General features: G+C 38.0%; 2 protein-coding genes and 1 pseudogene across 2 annotated transcripts; 2 read left to right on the top strand and 1 right to left on the bottom strand.

The window, feature by feature from the left end:
• Positions 1-302: 302 nt before the first annotated feature.
• Positions 303-6297, top strand: mmp20b (matrix metallopeptidase 20b (enamelysin)). Its single transcript, XM_086261294.1, has 10 exons — positions 303-607; positions 1359-1597; positions 2431-2579; positions 2879-3004; positions 3100-3258; positions 3360-3522; positions 3669-3802; positions 4851-5007; positions 5568-5671; positions 6159-6297. Exons 1-10 carry the CDS (start codon positions 473-475, stop codon positions 6257-6259), a joined length of 1467 nt encoding a protein of 488 aa, XP_086117420.1. The 5' UTR covers positions 303-472; the 3' UTR covers positions 6260-6297.
• Positions 6298-6811: 514 nt separating this feature from the next.
• mmp20a (matrix metallopeptidase 20a (enamelysin)) lies at positions 6812-11457 on the top strand. Its single transcript, XM_086261295.1, has 10 exons — positions 6812-6929; positions 7512-7762; positions 8490-8638; positions 8723-8848; positions 8996-9157; positions 9278-9395; positions 9477-9619; positions 9829-9985; positions 10397-10500; positions 10962-11457. Exons 1-10 carry the CDS (start codon positions 6819-6821, stop codon positions 11060-11062), a joined length of 1422 nt encoding a protein of 473 aa, XP_086117421.1. The 5' UTR covers positions 6812-6818; the 3' UTR covers positions 11063-11457.
• Positions 11458-16143: 4686 nt separating this feature from the next.
• Positions 16144-17348, bottom strand: LOC147314378 (uncharacterized; annotated as a pseudogene).
• Between the last annotated feature and the right edge of the window lie 943 nt (positions 17349-18291).

Genomic DNA, 18291 nt, shown 5'->3' with positions numbered 1-18291 from the left:
AGCGATGGCAATGAGCACATAGTGAGGAATGTTTTACTCTATGTTGCCTCATGTTGTAGTTTCACCACTGATTCAGGATTATCTGTGAACCAGCGTGTTGCAAGTTAAAAACTCCGACTGCGCCGTGTCTCGCTCTGGTTTCACATATCTGCTGAATTGAAACAAGATTTTGAAATTGGAACTGTGCACTGCTCTTTATTTGATTTAAACCATCATTGGTGCAAACATGTCATGTGACAAAAATGTTCAAATGTCATTTTTTCTTTTTTTTTCTTCTTCTTCTTCTTTTTTTTTGTCCTTGGCCCTTTCCAAACTCCTCCCTAATTTTGTAGTGCTGTCAGAGGCTTCCCTGGGATTTGCATGTGGTATGAGTCACAATGACCATTTAAAAGGCTTTCTCATTAACCAGAACTTCCATCTCCACATGCTTAAACTAGGCCACTGCAATTCACTGCAGCGTTAATTCTGTGAAATGCATGTCATGCTGCTCTCCTGCTGTGTTCTGGTCTTGCTTGTGCCCGGTCCAGGTTTTACGGCACCCACATTTACACCGAAGGAAGAAAGCACTCCTACACCAGAACCACAGGCTGACTTGAAGCTGGCCACAGTAAGTGTATAATTGCACGAGCTCCTTTTACAAATGTTTTCAGAGTGGACTGCATGTGAATTGATGTCTTGTACGATGCAAAGTCATGCTAAATTGTCAGTGATTTTACTGCAGGGTTAAAGAATTTGGAAGGATGCATTATTTCCTGTGCGTATTTTAAGATATTTCCTTTTATTACATTTGTTTTTATGTGGGTGGAGGGTGGAGGTACACAACTGCACTGCCCTCTCAGCCCTTGATGCTGTTATATTATATCCTTTAAAAGATTTGCTTGGCATTCCCATTTTCACATTCTTCATCCCAATTTGAAGCAAGTTGCTTGTCTTTGTTCCATCTTGTGCCGACTTTTTATGCAAGTGTAATTGATAGTTGATGCTGAAAATAAGGGCATTTATGTTGAAGCCATGATAGCTCAGTCAGATGTTTTATAGCAGTTTATAATCTGTAATGCATGTTGTGATACAAGAATAAAGTTTTGCAGTAACTAGGTTAAAATTAAGAATCCAAAATTCTGACTTTAGCTAATTAAATTACTCCACTATTCAGTCAGTTTACGCCAACCACATTTTTCTTAATGATTAATTATTGGAATTAATAAACATTTGATTTATATATTTCTGTTGCATTTTATTTAAAATGATTGCTTTCTGTTTATTAAAGGTGCAGAATTGTTTTTTTGTTGTTGAGTGAATCAAACCCTCTTTTGTGCAAAATGCTATCTGATGTGATCTGATCTTAAATCTACTTTAAGGACTATCTCCAGCACTATTACCACCTACAAAATGATCCTCTGGGGCGCATGAAACGAAGCGGCCTCTCTTTTACCTCCAAGGTGAAAGACATGCAAATTTTCTTTGGGCTGAATGTGTCGGGAAGACTGGACTCGGATACCCTGGAGGTGATGAGGAGTCCTCGATGTGGCGTTCCAGACGTGGAGGAGTACAGCCATGCCCAGACGACGCGCTGGAATAAGAATGTCATCACCTACAGGTATTTACTGTGGTCTTCACTGATGCTTAATGATCATGCGTAATGAAAACTATCTGGAAATGAATGTTATATAGTGGGCATGTCTAACCTTGAATGAACTCAGGGGGGAAATAAAAAAACAAACTGTCTGGCTGTCTTCACCAAACCTCAGAAATATGTGAGGATCATTTTAAGAAGACAATAAACCCTTTGGCAGAAATGGAGAATAGCCACTGTCACAAATCCTTATGGCTTTTGGTTTGGGACTTCTGGCTTTGAGGGTCACTGTGGGCTTGTTAGAGTGCCAAGCTGACCATACATGCTTTAACTTATGTAACACTGTCTGAGACATCCTTATACATTCCTGTGCAGATTCATTTTGAGGCATGCCTGCTGGATTACATACTGAGTAAATGTATAATTAAAGAGTAACAAAGAAAGACAATTGTTTTTGTTGTTATTAAAAAAGAGACTTTATTCAAGTTAGTGTAATGTTTTGGTATCACGGAAATTTTTATTTCACAAAACCTTGCAGGAATAACCTAACCGTGGCACAGCTCCAGATCTCTCTCTTTAAAACAGTGAGACAGGGCATTGGCTCTAGTGGATGACTGCACCCCCTGAGTGCCCTTCTCTTGACTCTTTAACAGGAAGTTTACACAATAACTACACGATGTATGAAACTTGGTGAGGAGTTGGATGGAGAAAAAGGGAGACCATTCATTTTTGCTGCAGATCTGGATCACATTCAAAAGTTATGAAATAGAGAATTGGCCTAGAAAGATGGTGCTCTCTACAATACATTTGTATTGCGTGTGCAGTTTGATATTCATCAGCGTGTGTTGCTCTTGTAGCATTGGCAGATACACCAGAGATTTGCCTCGCAGCACTGTGGACTCTTTGATAGAGTCAGCTTTCAGCGTCTGGGCCAGAGCCAGCAGTCTGACGTTTGTCAGGTCAAACACTCGCAATGCTGACATCATGGTGGAGTTTGCGAGCTATGGTGGGTTTGTATTTTGTTCTACACGGTACAGTCATGGAATATAACAGAAAGAAAAGAAATTCTCAGCAGCTCTCAGCCTATTATCTTATGCAAATATAACAGAGCAGCAATTGTACACATAGGAAACTGCAGTAGTAATTTCATTGTTAACCAAGGTAGCGTCATCATGCACTGGCTGCTAAACTCAACTGACTCATTCAAATGAGGTGAAGAGAAGCCTATAATTTTCTTTTGGCATGAAAGAAAATGGTTTTCTCTTTGGTTTCTGTTTCGTGTTTGGCCTGGATTGTATCATTTAGCACACCGTGACTTGTTTCCATTTGACGGGCCTGGAAGGACACTGGCTCATGCTTTCGGTCCGGGGTCAGGAATCGGCGGGGACACACACTTTGATGATGCTGAGCGCTGGACAGCAGGAGAAACAGGTGCTGAACCAACCAAACTAGAAATAAAATTGGAAAAAAGAACGCTGGAAATCAATCACATCTTTACGAACGCACTTCTCTTTTTGCTGTTTCAGGTTTCAATCTGTTTGTAGTGGCAGCTCACGAGTTTGGCCATGCTTTGGGTCTGAAGCATTCCAGAAACCGAGAGTCACTGATGTTTCCAAACTACAAACCCTTCCGTTCAGCAAACCTGTTATCCAGTGAAGATGTAGCCAGCATCAAAGCACTTTACAGTAAACACTTTGGATGTATTCCTGAGTAATCCTCAAATTCAAATGCAGTTTTTGTGTGAAATAATTTTCCCAATTAACATATCTATATTTGCCTGTGTTAGGTCCTATCAGAGGTCATCTAAATAATCTTCTGACAAACTTTCATCGTAACAACTGGTTGTCTAGCGTACTATTCCCTCGACTCATGCGGGACAAATGTGCAGCAGACTTGACCTTTGATGCAGTTTCCACTCTCGGGGATTCCACCTTCTTCTTTAGAGAAAGGCATGTTGATGACTAATTTGCTTGAAGCTGTCCGTACCCTTTAGTCAAATCATCACAGCACCATTAGAAGATTTAAAAATACTATTTAAAATATGAAACATTGTATTTTTTTAAATAAATTAACTAACAATATTTCCTCATGCCAGGTATCTCTGGATTAAGCATAATCATGAGGATGACATCAAGGAGGGTCCCATCTCAAACTTTATGCCCAAGATTGAAACCAGCATTGATGCTGCCTTCTGGGTACCTCGCAGATCCACTGCTTACCTTATTCATGGTAACCACACAGTGTCACAGTTTTCAATAAATCTTGGGCTCTGTTGTGCCCTACCCCATAATTCTATGTAGTGCTCCCAAATAGCTTTCCTACTGCAGAAACCTTAGAATTGATAGTAATAACTATACACCTTTATATGCTCCTTCCTATGTGGAGTCCCTCAAGGTTCAATCCTTGAGCCACTTCTGAATTCATTATATATGTTACCTCTGGCTCCTACCATTGCTTTCCTGAGTGCAAATCTGTAAATCTCTGTTAAGCCTAACATGCTTGCTAAACTTCGATTGCTTTTATGGGAATTTCTGAATACATTTCAGAAATTTGAATAATTACCTAAAAAGCCCTACATTGCAGCTCCTGCTTATGCAGCAGAGACCTTATCTGATCTGGGCATTTTGACATTCTTACTTTAAATCCAGAAGTGACCACACTTTTGAGGTTGTAGTGCCTTTTCAGTTTGACTGAATCTGTGGTTTTCTTAAACTGTTAGAAACTCGTTTTTCTAGATTAGTGTTTCCATAACCTTTCTCACAGTCTGTGCATGTATGAACAAATGTAAGAATGTAAGCTTGACTGTGTGCTTGGATGGTGGGATATGTGCACTTTCTTTATGTATGATTTTGTGCACAAAGTACTTTTTAAATGTGATTTAAAGTTATTATTATTATTATTATTATTATTATTATTATTATTATTATTATTATTATTATTATTAATAATAATAATAATAATAATAATAATATTAATGATGATGATGATGATGATGATGATGATAATGATAATAATAATAATAATAATAATAATAATAATAATAATAATAATAATAATAATAATAATAATATTGTTATGCACACTTAAACTGTGTTATAATAACATTTAAAAAAGCAAAAGCCACGAAAAAATTCTGATGATTGAATCATTTTGACAATAATTTTATTATTGTCAAACAAAAAAAGTTCAGGTTTTTATTTGCATCTTTATGTGTAAAGCATATGTATATTAATAAACAAATAATGCATATTTACAAGGATACTCTTTTCTTGGACAGACTCCATGTTCTGGACAGTGAAAGGCTCTCTTGTGAAGGGAAAGCCCAGAGCACTAAGTCACTTTGGGTTTCCAGTCTGGGTTCAGGATGTAGATGCAGCAGTGCACATCGCCAAAACAGGACGAACTCTCTTCTTTATGCATGATATTTACTGGAGGTAAGACAATAAATGGATGGCATGTATCTGATAAAGATCAAGTAAATGTTTCCCCCAGTGCAATTAAAACTTTTATTTGCAGGCAGGTTCACACATTAGGGCATTTTACTTTGCTGAGCTTGATTATTTGATGTGATTTAACTCAACTGCTTTTGCTCCACAGGATTATATTATCATGCCTTGGGCCATTTCTTTGTTTTTCTTTTATGAGTTCGGGGAAGAAGAGACTTGATGAATGCATGTATGCGGGAACAGCAAATTGAATTAAATCAAATTATACTCTTCTTCTCCTATTTTAGCCACAGTAAAGTGTTGTTTAAAGACTGTGTGGTATTAATGGAGGTATAATGCCATAGCAGGGACAAATCACAAAGCAGATGTCAATATGGACTTTTAAAAAGTTGGGCTCAGATATGACTAAAGGATTCCCTCTGTCATTTGGACCTCACGGAGAGAGAGGAAAAGGTTCACTGTACACAAGTTACATGTTTAGTCCAATCTTTGAACGACAAACAGATGATTGTGAGTCACGAGTTCTAACAGGGTTACATTACTTGCAGTTACAACGAAAACCGAAAGGTTATGGATTTTGGTTACCCAAGGTTCATCAGCGAGGGCTTTCCTGGACTCAACAGCACAATAAATGCAGCTCTTCATAAAGATGGTGAGGAAAATATTACACCCTACCAAGTGCATGCTTTTTGTTTGATTAAATCTTTCTTTATGCAGTAACTACTTAACATACATATCAACAGTACTAGGTGATAATCCTGTCTGATTGTTTAGGATGTAGGTTTGGCTGTGTTTTAATGGCTTTTGCAAGTTTCATTATCATTGGTAGCAAAGGAATGCTCATTTAAATTCAATACCAGCTCTGTGGAGTTCAGTCTGAGCAGAGCATGTGGTTCCCCACTTAGATTTAAATGGTATAATTTACCACTTAAAATGCTTGATATGATATACTAAAATTTTTCTGTATGATATATATGAGACACTCATTGTGTAAATCATTGACATCAACATCAACAAACTGGAGGAAGGAAATCTAGAAAATCTAACATGAAAAAGTAGAAATGCAGTATGTAAATTATTTCATTTGCATATTAAAAATCTTATTTTGTTGTTTTTGTTTTTTTCTTTTCTCATCTTAGGCTTCATCTACTTCTTTGTGGGACCACAAGTCTACAAATACGACTACACGCAGAAACTTGTTGTAGGAGTTGAGAAAGCAAATTCCTGGCTTGGTTGTTAAAGTACTGTCTGAAATCCATGCAACAATGATATTAGCTAAATTAAAGAGGGCAAATGGAAACACATTGTACTTCTCAGTTTTTAGCGGTATTCTATTTATCAGTAGTCATGTCATGTCAAAATAAAGAATTACAATTGAAAACTTGCTATTAGATTTTTGTAGTTTTTCTATGCCAATCATATTTTCTAATCATGCCTTTGCTGATCAGCATATGAAGTTTGTTTGATTTATAGATGTAAAGAAATCCACATGAGGTATAGACGCATATAAACATGAGACAGTGTACATTAAGTTTTTCTCCTACCTGACTGAGCAGGAAAAAATGCAGTTTTCTATGCTATGGAACAAACCGTACATATGATTATCGCCATTATAGACAGAAAAGCCAGACATATGTAGACATTTCATTGTGAGGTTATAACCACAAAACCTCTCGGGGCAAATATACCCAGCTTTAACAGCCATCGTGGAGCACTTTGGGGCCATGTGATTGCAAAACAAGCTCAGGAATACTCCCATATAAAAAATGTGAAGCGTGGTTGAAATGTGCATTTAAAACATGGATTTGTTGTGGATACCCGTTTTGGGCTCTCTGATGTTGGTGGAAATCTTGTGGACTCTACCCATTGACAAAGATCAGCAGAGGCTTGAGGATGTGGAGCTGGCTGAGGTTTGTGAATGGATGAAAGGCTTACGAACTTTGTGTAAAAACCATATAAATTAGAATTGTTGTTTCAGTTAGAAATGTTGGAGATAATGTTTGTAGAACCTTTAATGTAAGACTGTGAAGACTGCAATGGCTTCAATTAAAATGGTAGAATTATGAGTGTATTTCGTTTATTTAAACTAGTAGTGCTACAGTTCAGTGTGTGTGTTTTCTTGCTATTAAACATATGATACATTCACAAAATTTCTATTTGAAGCGTCCTGCATTTTTTTTCCTTTCACTTGTTTTGAAGTTTATGTGTAAGCATCTGAAAAAAAAACTGAATTGAACCAACATCTGTGATACAGTTTCTTTTCCTTTTTAAACTCGCTTGCTCTCTCTTTTCAGCTGTTACAATAATAAGCAGGAGGGAATCTTCCTCATCTTTGCTAGACTGACATATTTAACATATTTTATTAGGTGTTTAAGGAAGAGAAATAATTAAATATGTTTTAGATTACATGTAAAAAATTATTAATAAAATCCAGCTTTACATTTTACACACCTCGTCCTAAGCGTCCAGATCTCAACTCTTCATCTCAACAGGATTACCTCAAGAGGTTTTACAGTCTGAATCTGGGAGACCACAGGCCTCCAGTAAGAAGTGTGAGGTCTGCATCCACCATGGAGGAGAAGATCCAAGAAATGCAAAACTTCTTTGGTCTGAAGGAAACAGGAAATATGGACCCTCACACCCTGAATGTGATGAAGGAAGCAAGGTGTGGAGTTCCGGATGTGGACAACTTCGCCTTTTACCCTAATAGGCCTAAATGGAAGAACCACATCATCACATACACGTGAGATCGCATTTTCCATGTTTCCCAGATTTCACAGTAATCTGCCGTTATTTGTGAATGTAGTCAAATGGCGTAAAAGATTAAAAACTCAGAGAAAATATTAAAAAGTGTAGTGTACAATCTTACAATATTGTACTATTATTTTAAGTTAAGTTTATTAGTTACTTGACTTCCACATTTCGTTTGTTGAAGCATGTATAGAAAGGGAGTTTGAATGAATAGTTCTGTACTGCAAAGACTCATTGGAACATGAAGTTTTCTTATTGGTTATTTTTCATTTTGCTGGGTTTAGACTTCCTTGTTGTGAATGTATGATGTTGTTTACAGCATAATTCCAGCAACTGTGTGGTGTAATAAGAGGTAAAATTGATATGTATGTAATAAGAATGAATAAGAATGTGAATTCTGGATATGAAGGTTTGAATATGCAGATCGAAGGCCCTGAATAGCACGAGGAATCTTCTTTTTATAGATATAAATCTAAAGCAAATAAACTGTTGATGGCAATAGCATGAAATATAGTAGGAACGCTAAATAATGCTATAATAGCAACGATTAACAATATTATACTGTAGAGTTTATATTCCACTTTTGCAATTAGAAAATAATCTCGTAAATTGCTTAAAATTTCTTTTGACCACCAGAGGATATGCTAGTATTTGTAGCAACATATGTTGAAACATGTTGTTCCTGATGCCTCATGTTTTTCTCAATTGCTGGCATGCAGGATTGCCAGATACACTCCAGACATGAAGAAAGAGGATGTGGAAAAGTCTGTTCGTTCAGCCTTGAAGATGTGGAGCGATGCAACCCCGCTGAAGTTCATCAAAATCAACCATCGAAAAGCTGATATTGTCTTCTCTTTTTCTCGCAGAAGTAACTGTGAAAACGTGTCTAAGGACTTTTAATCGTGACTTTTAATTATGATTAATAAAAATCAGATCCTGTGTTTTCCTGTAGCTCATGGAGATTTCTTTCCCTTCGATGGACCTGGGGGCGTGTTGGCTCATGCCTTCATGCCAGGAATGGGGATGGGTGGAGATGTGCACTTTGATGAGGATGAAACATGGACGGCAGGGACTCAAGGTTTGTCAGTCAAAACATGAATGCAGTTTGAAAGCCCAAAGATGACACTAGGCAAAAATTGGGAATTAAATACATATTCTGAGCCAGACAGAAGCATTCCAGCAGTTTGTAATGAAATAATAACAACTATTTGCAACTGTGTTTCAGGTTACAGCCTGTTGAGTGTTGCAGCTCATGAACTTGGCCACTCACTTGGTTTGACTCACTCTAGAGACCCCTCTGCTATCATGTACCCCAATTACAGACATCAGAGCAATGCCAAGTACTCGCTCTCTAACGATGATGTGAGGGGTATCCAAACTCTGTATGGTAAAGAACAAAACATAAAACATTTGAAATATTGAATTCATAAATCGTTAAACACTGAAATAAAATTCTCAGAGCGTATTACATATTATATACAATGTTTTCTATGTGACTATTTCACAGGTAGGCCCAACAAAAAGATGGAAACCCAGGTGGCTTCAAAAAAATGTGACCCAACATTTCCCCAACTTTTTGATGCAGTAACACTGATTGAAAATGAGATTTGTTTCTTTAAAAACAGGTACAATGTATTGCCACTTAAAGGTGCACAACATCTTAAATAACCTCTCAACAGCAACTCACTTTTCTTGTTTCATTGCAGACACATGTGGATGAGAACAACAAGGACAACTTATTGGAATCGTTTAACACAAGGCCACATTACCACATATTTACCGAGCATCAGTTCTCAGATTGATGCCGCTTATGACATCCCAGCCAAAGGCGTGGCGTACATATTCACCGGTACAGTAATGGGCAGCCTGCAAAGAATCACTTAGACGTTGTCAGCATGACAAGGCTTGATTTCCAGTAGCAGAACACGCAAATTACAGCCTTGTGCAACATAAGTGTTGCAGTTCATGCAAGAGGCTCATTGAGTTTGGCAGGGATTGTGGTACGTTGCTGTTTTTCATAGTGTCCCCAAATCCAGTGACATGGCTGTGTTTTTCCAGGTCATAAGTACTGGGTGGTTGAACAGCTTAAGATGAAAAGTCGCGCTGGCTCCATTTACGAGTACGGCTTCTCTTCCAGAGTCAGGCGGGTTGATGCTGCTGTGCATGTCAGCGAATACGGGAAAACAATGTTCTTCGTAGGAGAGTTTTATTACAGGTAACTTTTTAAAGTGCCACTTTACAGTTAGAATTGTTCTCTGTTCTGATTTATACTTTAACATGATGAAAGTCACAGGACAACCTGACCTGTATATGGCTGATTATAGCTGGAGCTAAACTGACCCCAACCTCATTGTTATTTCTGCCATTAATCGATAAGTTGTTTGGTCTGTAAATATCACACACTAGCTTAAATCACTAAGCTTCTGTCTAGTCTAAATTGAACTACATTCAGTTTACAAAAATATAAGCAAAAAGAAGCAACAAATATAATCAGCATATAATAATCAACGGTTAATTCTGGCATTAAGTAAATGATGTTTTTGCTTTAAATGTCTTTGACATTGCCACACTAAAAAATGTACTAATGTTTTTCATATATTTCAACTTTATATATTTGAATGATCAGGTATGATGAGCACAATAGGAGAATGGACCCTGGCTTCCCCAGACTCATCCGAAACGATTGGTCTGGAGTCCCCAGAAGGGTTGATGCTGCATTTAAGTTACAAGGTAAAAAAATAAAAAGGAAAAAAAGACTCAGGAAGTTCAAAATGTGGACCTTAGCAGCCAGCTGCAAATAGAGTACAACTGAAATAGAAGTTGTAATTTCTTTTTTCATTTTTTTAAAACCGAGTTTAGGTTTAGGTAGTAGACGGGTGGAGTTTACCACACCAAACACACTTTGAAACACCATCTAGTTTCAGGAACGATATAAATTTGACAAGTAGAAATAGAATACTATTCAGAGGCAAACATGGCTGTGCACATGCCAGGCAATCACACTCCACTCACTCACACTTAAAGGATCTACAGGAGCCATGTCTCACGCTCTGTTTTACTTACTGTTTCATTCTCACTTAACATGTGGGTGGATTTTGGCACCAAAGCTCTGTATGCTTTAGAGGGGGGGAAATCATAGTGTGAGCTGAGATACATCCACTCACTGTTTTTGTATGATTTTCTTTTCACAGGTAGCATCTTTCTCCTCTGTGGAACAAAATCCTACCAGTATGACTTCAGACAAAAACAAGTGGTGAATGTAATTCCAGGAAAGTCTTGGCTGGGATGCTGAATTGAAACAGACGTGAGAAAGACAGCGAGAATTCCTCAGTTATAAAATTACAAAAAACCCTCTGAATATGTTAAGCTAAGATAACCATGTAGCGGTATAGTAGTTGTGCTACATTTTTTAAGCATATGTGTACTTGTATGTGAATTATACTAACCCTATCTCTGATTATACTAATCCTGTGTCTCATTCGTTGCTGTTGTACATTGGTAGTAATACTTCTTAATCTGTGCATGAATATACTAAGTACTTATACTGTGAGAGTCAAATGTAAGGTGTACATTTTTGTCAGTACTCTACACGTATTCAAACCCATGTACTCAAATCTTCTTTCAAAATGTACATCCAGTTAAATTACACCTTCAGGAAACCTCTAAAAAGCTTACCAGTGAACTCAGCAGGATGTTTGTTATTAAACTCACCTCAATAAAACAGAATATTTGTGAAGTGCCCCACGACTATCTTTGCAATGCTGGAATCTTACATATTCTTATTAGCAAAAACAATATGCAAATACCCCAAAAAATGCAGGGGAAAGGCTTTTGTTCTAAATTGCTCTTAAGATTTGTTGCAAATGACAGCCTCTCAATGCACACTAGTGACGCTCACGCTACATTAAACATTATTGTATTAATTAAAACACAAAAATATTGATTGAATGTTCAATATAAAAACACAAAAATGTTGGCAAATGCATTATTTTTTCTTGATAGAGTGGTTTATGCTTTAATTCGATGGTTTTGGAAACATAAGCCTCATTTAATTGGATGCTCCCGCCTGCAGCAGCTTTAGCACACTGTACCTATACCCCCTCCCAAAAAATAGACAAAATAATGAGGAAATTTGGGATAAAACTATTTAAGCGTCTCTCTCAAAATGACAACATCAGCACAAAAACATGATCTAAACAACCTTTTTTAGCAGGAAGATAAAACGGATCATAACAGCTCCTCCCGCTGTGTTATCAGAGGGGCCGCTCAACTCCTCTTTTTTCTCCACTGTGGTAGCTTTTCCTTTTTTACTGTGCGTTCTTATTGATGTTTTATCAGAACAATATGCACCTCAGACTGTCGCGGCTGCCCTTTTAAGAGGATAATGGATAGCAGACAGAAAAGAAGATGTCTCTGTTTTTGAATAGTACTGCTGGGCTGTTTATCCCTGTCTCATGGAGTGTTTACTATAGTGCCTGAAGATTATCCTTGAAGGCAAAAACATTAGCAAAGTAATGTGATGTAAAAATGGGTTTTATTTATTATAAAATAAATCTGTCATGATCAGTCTGGCCGGACTCAAACGGAGGACTCGGGAAGGAAAGTTCAGTGAGTTTATTTACAGTGTTGGTGCAGATAGTGCTATATGGTCTTTTTGAAGTGCTCAGTTTGAAAGTCCCAATATGTACAAAATCCAATAGAAGGAAGGTTCTGTGAATCCAGGTCCCCGAACCTCTGAGTCTCCCCAGCAGAAACTCCACCAAGTAACAAACACTGTCTCTGAACTCCGCTGGGCTGTTGTAGGCACAGAAAGAGAGACGGTGGAGAAACACAGGAGGACTGTGACAACATTATAGTAATCATATAAAAAAAATCATCTTCCATTTCTTCCTTTGTAAATTGTCTCAGCTCATTGTTGTGATGTCTTAAATGTGACGCATCACCTTTTTCATCTCACATCTTCACTCATTAATCAATATTTCAGTTACTTAGAATTTTATATTGTACAGAAATATGACGTGGACTGGCAAAACTGACAAAGCCGTTGTAATGATAATACAGTGACTTCAGAGTCACTAAGTAAACTTCTACTTCACATCACTCTTATTGATGTGGCACACTTGAAAACAAACAGGAGCTGCCCAAACTAGAAATGTCCCCACTGAATTTGAAACAGGTAAACAATGTTACAGCAAACATGCAATCGTCTTCAAGGGCGGATGTTAGGAATTCATTTGGGAATGTATCTTTGTTATGGTGTTAGTGGGTTATAAGGGTGTTGATGCCAAATGATCCCCTGGTTTATGGGATTATCTTTGGTGACACACACCCTTTCATAGGACCTGGAGGCTCACACAACTTCTGACAACAGGAGAGGACGCTAAGTTTCAGAATATGTGATACATATAGTATTGTAACAGTCTTGAGTCCCCACTCTTTTCTTTATATTTTGCTAGGGTAAATAGGAAACTGGTACAGTGATTGATTAAAACATATATATTTCACATATTTTATTCTTAACAAAAAAGAAAAAAAAGCACAATTTCATTGTACGTGTACAATGAGAATAAAGGGCTATTCTATTTATTCTATTCTATAAGGCAAAAACAGGATGTACAATTCTACAATTTCTACAGTTTCTCTGCCCTCTTTAGGTATGACAACATGCAACTAGCAGGACTGATATGAGTTGCATATATCAACATGCAGTGACACAGCAAAACATTGGGAAACAATTTAAGCTGCTGTGTTTTTTCTCGATCGTGTCTGAACTGTTACGTTGTGAAACGCTCACATGCTTTGCTCAGATGCTGCAATTTCGGAAATAAGACCACACAGTTTGTAAAGCCACATAAGACGAGCTCCAATAACGGAAGAAGCCTGAGTCACCGTTTTGAACATGGATATGGATAAATTAAGGATTTTATAGTTTAGTGTTTCATGTGTTATGGTTGAGCCACAGAGCAAGAACAGGCCTATGAGGTGATCCAGTACAAATGATACAACTCACAAGAGTAGGAGACCTTCAAATGGTTAGTTACCAAAAATTCTCCTCTGAGTTTTAGCTTTACTGCCAAAAGTCAAAATATCTGTTACTAAAATTTCTGACACTCCAGTGCAGTGGAAGTGTGTACCGTTGATTTCATTTATGCACAACAGCAAATCCCCACTCTCAGTTTGTCCTCTGATAATTGTCAAAAAGTTGTTCAATTTACAGTACGATCTATAAATTATGCAGACGCACCACAAGGGAAATTTCATTCACTTCCACTGAATCAGGCACGTCTAAGAAAAAAAAATATCTATATTTCACTTTGGTTAGATATCCTTGGTGTATGTACCCTTTAATTTGTAGAAAATATTTGGTTGTCTTAAAGAGAAAAACTATTTAAAAAAAGATTAGAACTGCTTCTAAACAGATTTAAGAGAATGTTGACCATTTTATTGCAATTACGTTTTGATAAAAAACAGGTGGTAGTGCTGGTGTAATTTGGACAGGAAATGCTGATCATGTTAGATGTTCTAATCTCCAACAGTCAGGAATATTTAAACATGCAAGATGTCCTTGTAATTGGTGATTCATTTTCAGCACATAAAAACAATCACGCAAACATCAAATAAGTCTCAACCACACAAGCCATCATGAAGAATGGGTAAAGACATTATCTGAAAACGCAGAGAGAAATACTGTTTGTGCACATCTCAATCTAAAACAGCTGCTGGAGCGGAATCTTGTAAGGAGTTCAAGTATGGTAGCCATCTCTAAACACAGTACCTTAACATAGAAGGTCATGCCATTCAAATTACTATAAATTTGAGTTACAGCAAGATGTTTCCTTGTCAGACATGAGGTGTATCATTGTTACAGCCTTCTTGGTAATCTATGTCAAAAAGCACTCACCTCTGACTTTTTAATCACAATAAGCTGCTGCCCCCCCAAAAAATCCACTAATTATATTTCATAGTGGTAAAGTTTTTTCTCATCTACTTCCTTGACATGCTGGGAAAAAAAGGAGCAGGATATATTTTGAAAAGGTACTACGGCCATTTCCACACCTGACAACTATTTTGTAACTATTTGCAGCGGCGTAGTAGTTTTAAATCAGCATATATTAAATGCCTCACATTTGACCTAAAACACTACATTAAAAAAAAAAAAGCACAGAAGCCAGAAAGAATTGCTGCATTGTTAACTCTCCATCTCCCTCAGAGTTAACAATGCAGCGTCTTCTTTCTAAATCTGTAGGTTAATAGGACTTTGGAGCGGGATCTTAAGGGATGGGGCGTGGCCAGGATTTTTGCTCGAGGCGCCATATCAGCAGGCCAAACAAATGCTTGCTGTGTGTGGACACACAGACACGCATACACGTTTACACACACAAACCATCATATAGAAGAGAGATTTCTGAATAGGGATTTTGTTTCTGTTTTTTGTTAAAGAGACATGAAAGACCTCAACTTAAGGTTAAGTGTATAAACTTGAACTTGAAACATCTTTATGATGCAACCGAAAGAATCGTGAATCTGAAAAGCTACATGATTTTTCTGGATTTTATTTTTGTCGACTTATGAAGTTATATATATTGTTTTGTATATTTTTGAAATTTCTTAAGGAGAAGATTGCTGATTGGTCTTAACCAATTACTGTATAAAAGATGAACGACACGACAGCACTTCCTCCCATTGTGCAAAAATGAAGCCAAAATATCCCGCTTGTGGGAGCTGCCATGTTCCACTTTTGGAGCCAGAGTCTGCTCAGTAGTAACTCGTGGCGGAGCGTCTCTGCCCACACACCCACTGGACGTGACCGTGAACACGCCCCCTTACACTTTTTACATAGCCCGGCTGCTCTGTCTCTCATTCTGCAGGGTATGGGTAAAATTTATCATACAAAACATGCAATATGGATTAACGTTACTGCTGAAGATGTGAGGACATCTTATCTCTGAAAAAACAACTGTTAATGAAGCTGGAAAAACACACCCATGTCTTGATCCTTAAAAAAGCATATTAATATATAGTACACGCCAATCAGAAGTAAGTAGAAGTAAAAGGCTTCAGCCTACTAATATTAGTCAATAAAATACATTCTCTGCGTCAAAAGTGATGAGTTAAGGTGCCCATGGAGGCAAGGGTGCCACCAGGCATTTGGCCCCGGGGTGGACCCAAGTCAGGCTGGAGAGATTATATCTCTTGGCTGGCCTGGAAACGCCTTGGTGTTCATATTCATATTAATATTCTTATTCTTCTATGACAAAAAAGTACAAGTGTTCATTTAAAGAAATAAACAGAACAGTAAGAGATGTTTTTTTTTTGTTTTTCCCTTAGCCGAAGGCCGTATCGTTTGTGACCTGGGAGTTGGATAGTCCTGGCTCAGGGACTTTTTTGGACGCCCTGTGTCACTACTGCTTCTGGCCTCTTGTTGTCTTTTGGTGTGTTTGGTGTGTTTTCAGAGGTTTCACTCAAGGTTATATTGTTCATTTTCTTAACTAGCAGTCGGATAGTGCTTGGCGTCCAACTTTTTTGGCTGCTCTGTGTCACTGGTGCTTGTCCTGGCCTCTTGTTGTATTTTGGAGTGTTTTCGAAGGTTTTGGTATCACTCGAGGTCGTAACGTCCATTTTCTCAACTAGGTGTTGAATAGTCCTTGGCGCATAACTTTTTTGGCTGCTCTGTGTCACTGGTGCTTGTCCTGGCCTCTTGTTGTATTTCAGTGTGATTTCAGAGCTTTTGGTATTGCTCGAGGTCGTAACATCCATTTTCTCAACTTGGTCTTGGATAGACCTTGACAAAGAACTTTTTTGGATGTTCTGTGTCACTGCTGCTTGTTCTGGCCTCTTGTTGTCTTTTGGTGTGTTTTGAGAGTTTTTGGTATCACTCAAGTTCATATTGTTCTTTTTCTGAACTTGGAGTTGGATAGTCCTTGAAGAAGAACTTTTTTGGATGCTCCGAGTCACTGCGGTTTCTTTTTTCTCAGTGTCTACTCTCATCCTCTTTCTCTCTGGAGAGTAGCTCTCAGAGTTCTTTTTGCTGCCTTTTGAAATCTGACTGTATCGTCTTTTCAACACATTTTTTTCTTCACAGATAAGTCTTTCTTTCCTTGGTGGTGAGCAGCTGTCAGCACTTGTCCTGCAATTTTGTGCAGCATAATCCGGGCCTTGCATTGTCTTGAGTGGAAGCTGGACAAGTGCGTTTGTTTCCTGAACTTGGAATTGGACCATGCTGGACGAAGAACTTTCTTGGATGCTCGGACTCACTGCTGTTTCTTTCTTCTCTATCTCTATTCTCATCCTCTTTCTCTCTGGAGAGTAGCTCTCAGAGTTGTTTTTGCTGCCTTTGGAAATCTGACTGTATTGTCTTTTCAACACAGTTTTTTTTCTTCACAGATTCGTCTTTTTTTCCTTGGTGGAGAGCAGCTGTCGTCACTTCTGCAATTCTGTGCAACATAATCCGGGCCTCGCTTCCTCTTGAGTGGAAGCTGGAAATGTGTTTCATCAGAATTTGGCTCTGGATTTTGGTGGTCCATTGTAGTAAAGCCAGCGTAAGCTTGTTGGCTTTTGCCGTGTTTACTCTGAGACATGTCAGAGTGTTGATGAAGTGACTGTCTTAAAGATTCAACTATTTAAAATTTTTTCTCAGGCGTACCTTTGAATGCTGCAATCTCGAGTGTTACAAGTAAACGGACTGACAGTTTGGGCTTCTTACCCGGATTTAAGGATTCACAGATCAAAGGCATGTTATGACATGATGATGTCATAACATAACGTAACAACAACATTCTTTTTTAAAATTTGATTCTTTTTATTGAATCGAGTTTCAATGAATAGAATAGAATAGAATAGAATAGAATAGAATAGAATAGAATAGAATAGCCTTTATTGTCATTGTACAGAGTACAACGAAATTGGAGTGCCACTCCCTTGGTGCAAGTTTCAATAATAAATATAAATGTAAAATATAAAAAGTACAAAAAAAACAATCGTAAGTACTCAAACAATAGTATGTACAATATATACAGGATAGCAGCATTAATATAATGACAGTATGAATAGCAGCATAATATAATGACAGTGACGGTATGGAATAGGTTCAATTGTTTTTGTGCTTATTTACTATGTTGGTAGCTCTGGGAAAGAAGCTATCCCTGAATCTGTTTGTCCTGGTTTTATGTGACCTGTACCGTCGGCCTGACGGTAATAGTTCAAACAGTTGGTTGCTGGGGTGAGAGTAGTCCTTGATGATATTGCCAGCTCTGCTGAGGTACCGAGAGTTTGCAGTGACCTCCAGGCTGGGCAGAGAGCAGCCAGTGATCTTCTGGGCTGTGTTGATGACCCTCTGCAGTACTTTCCTGTCTGCAGCTGAGCACCCTGCATACCATGTTGTTATGCCGTACGTTAGGATGCTCTCTATGGTGGCTCTGTAAAATGTCACCAGCAGCCTCTCCTCCAGGTTGTTCTTCCTGAGCACTCTCAGAAAGTGGAGACGCTGCTGGGCCTTTTTAACCACCGCTGTAGTATTTGCAG

This window comes from Aulonocara sp. 'chitande type north' Nkhata Bay, linkage group LG14 (genome assembly GCF_057382095.1).
Source record: "Aulonocara sp. 'chitande type north' Nkhata Bay isolate Kocher_YH1m ecotype deep benthic linkage group LG14, A_spYH_male_GT1.1, whole genome shotgun sequence".
NCBI lineage: Eukaryota > Metazoa > Chordata > Actinopteri > Cichliformes > Cichlidae > Aulonocara > Aulonocara sp. 'chitande type north' Nkhata Bay.
This window is presented reverse-complemented; position numbering and strand designations above follow the sequence as displayed.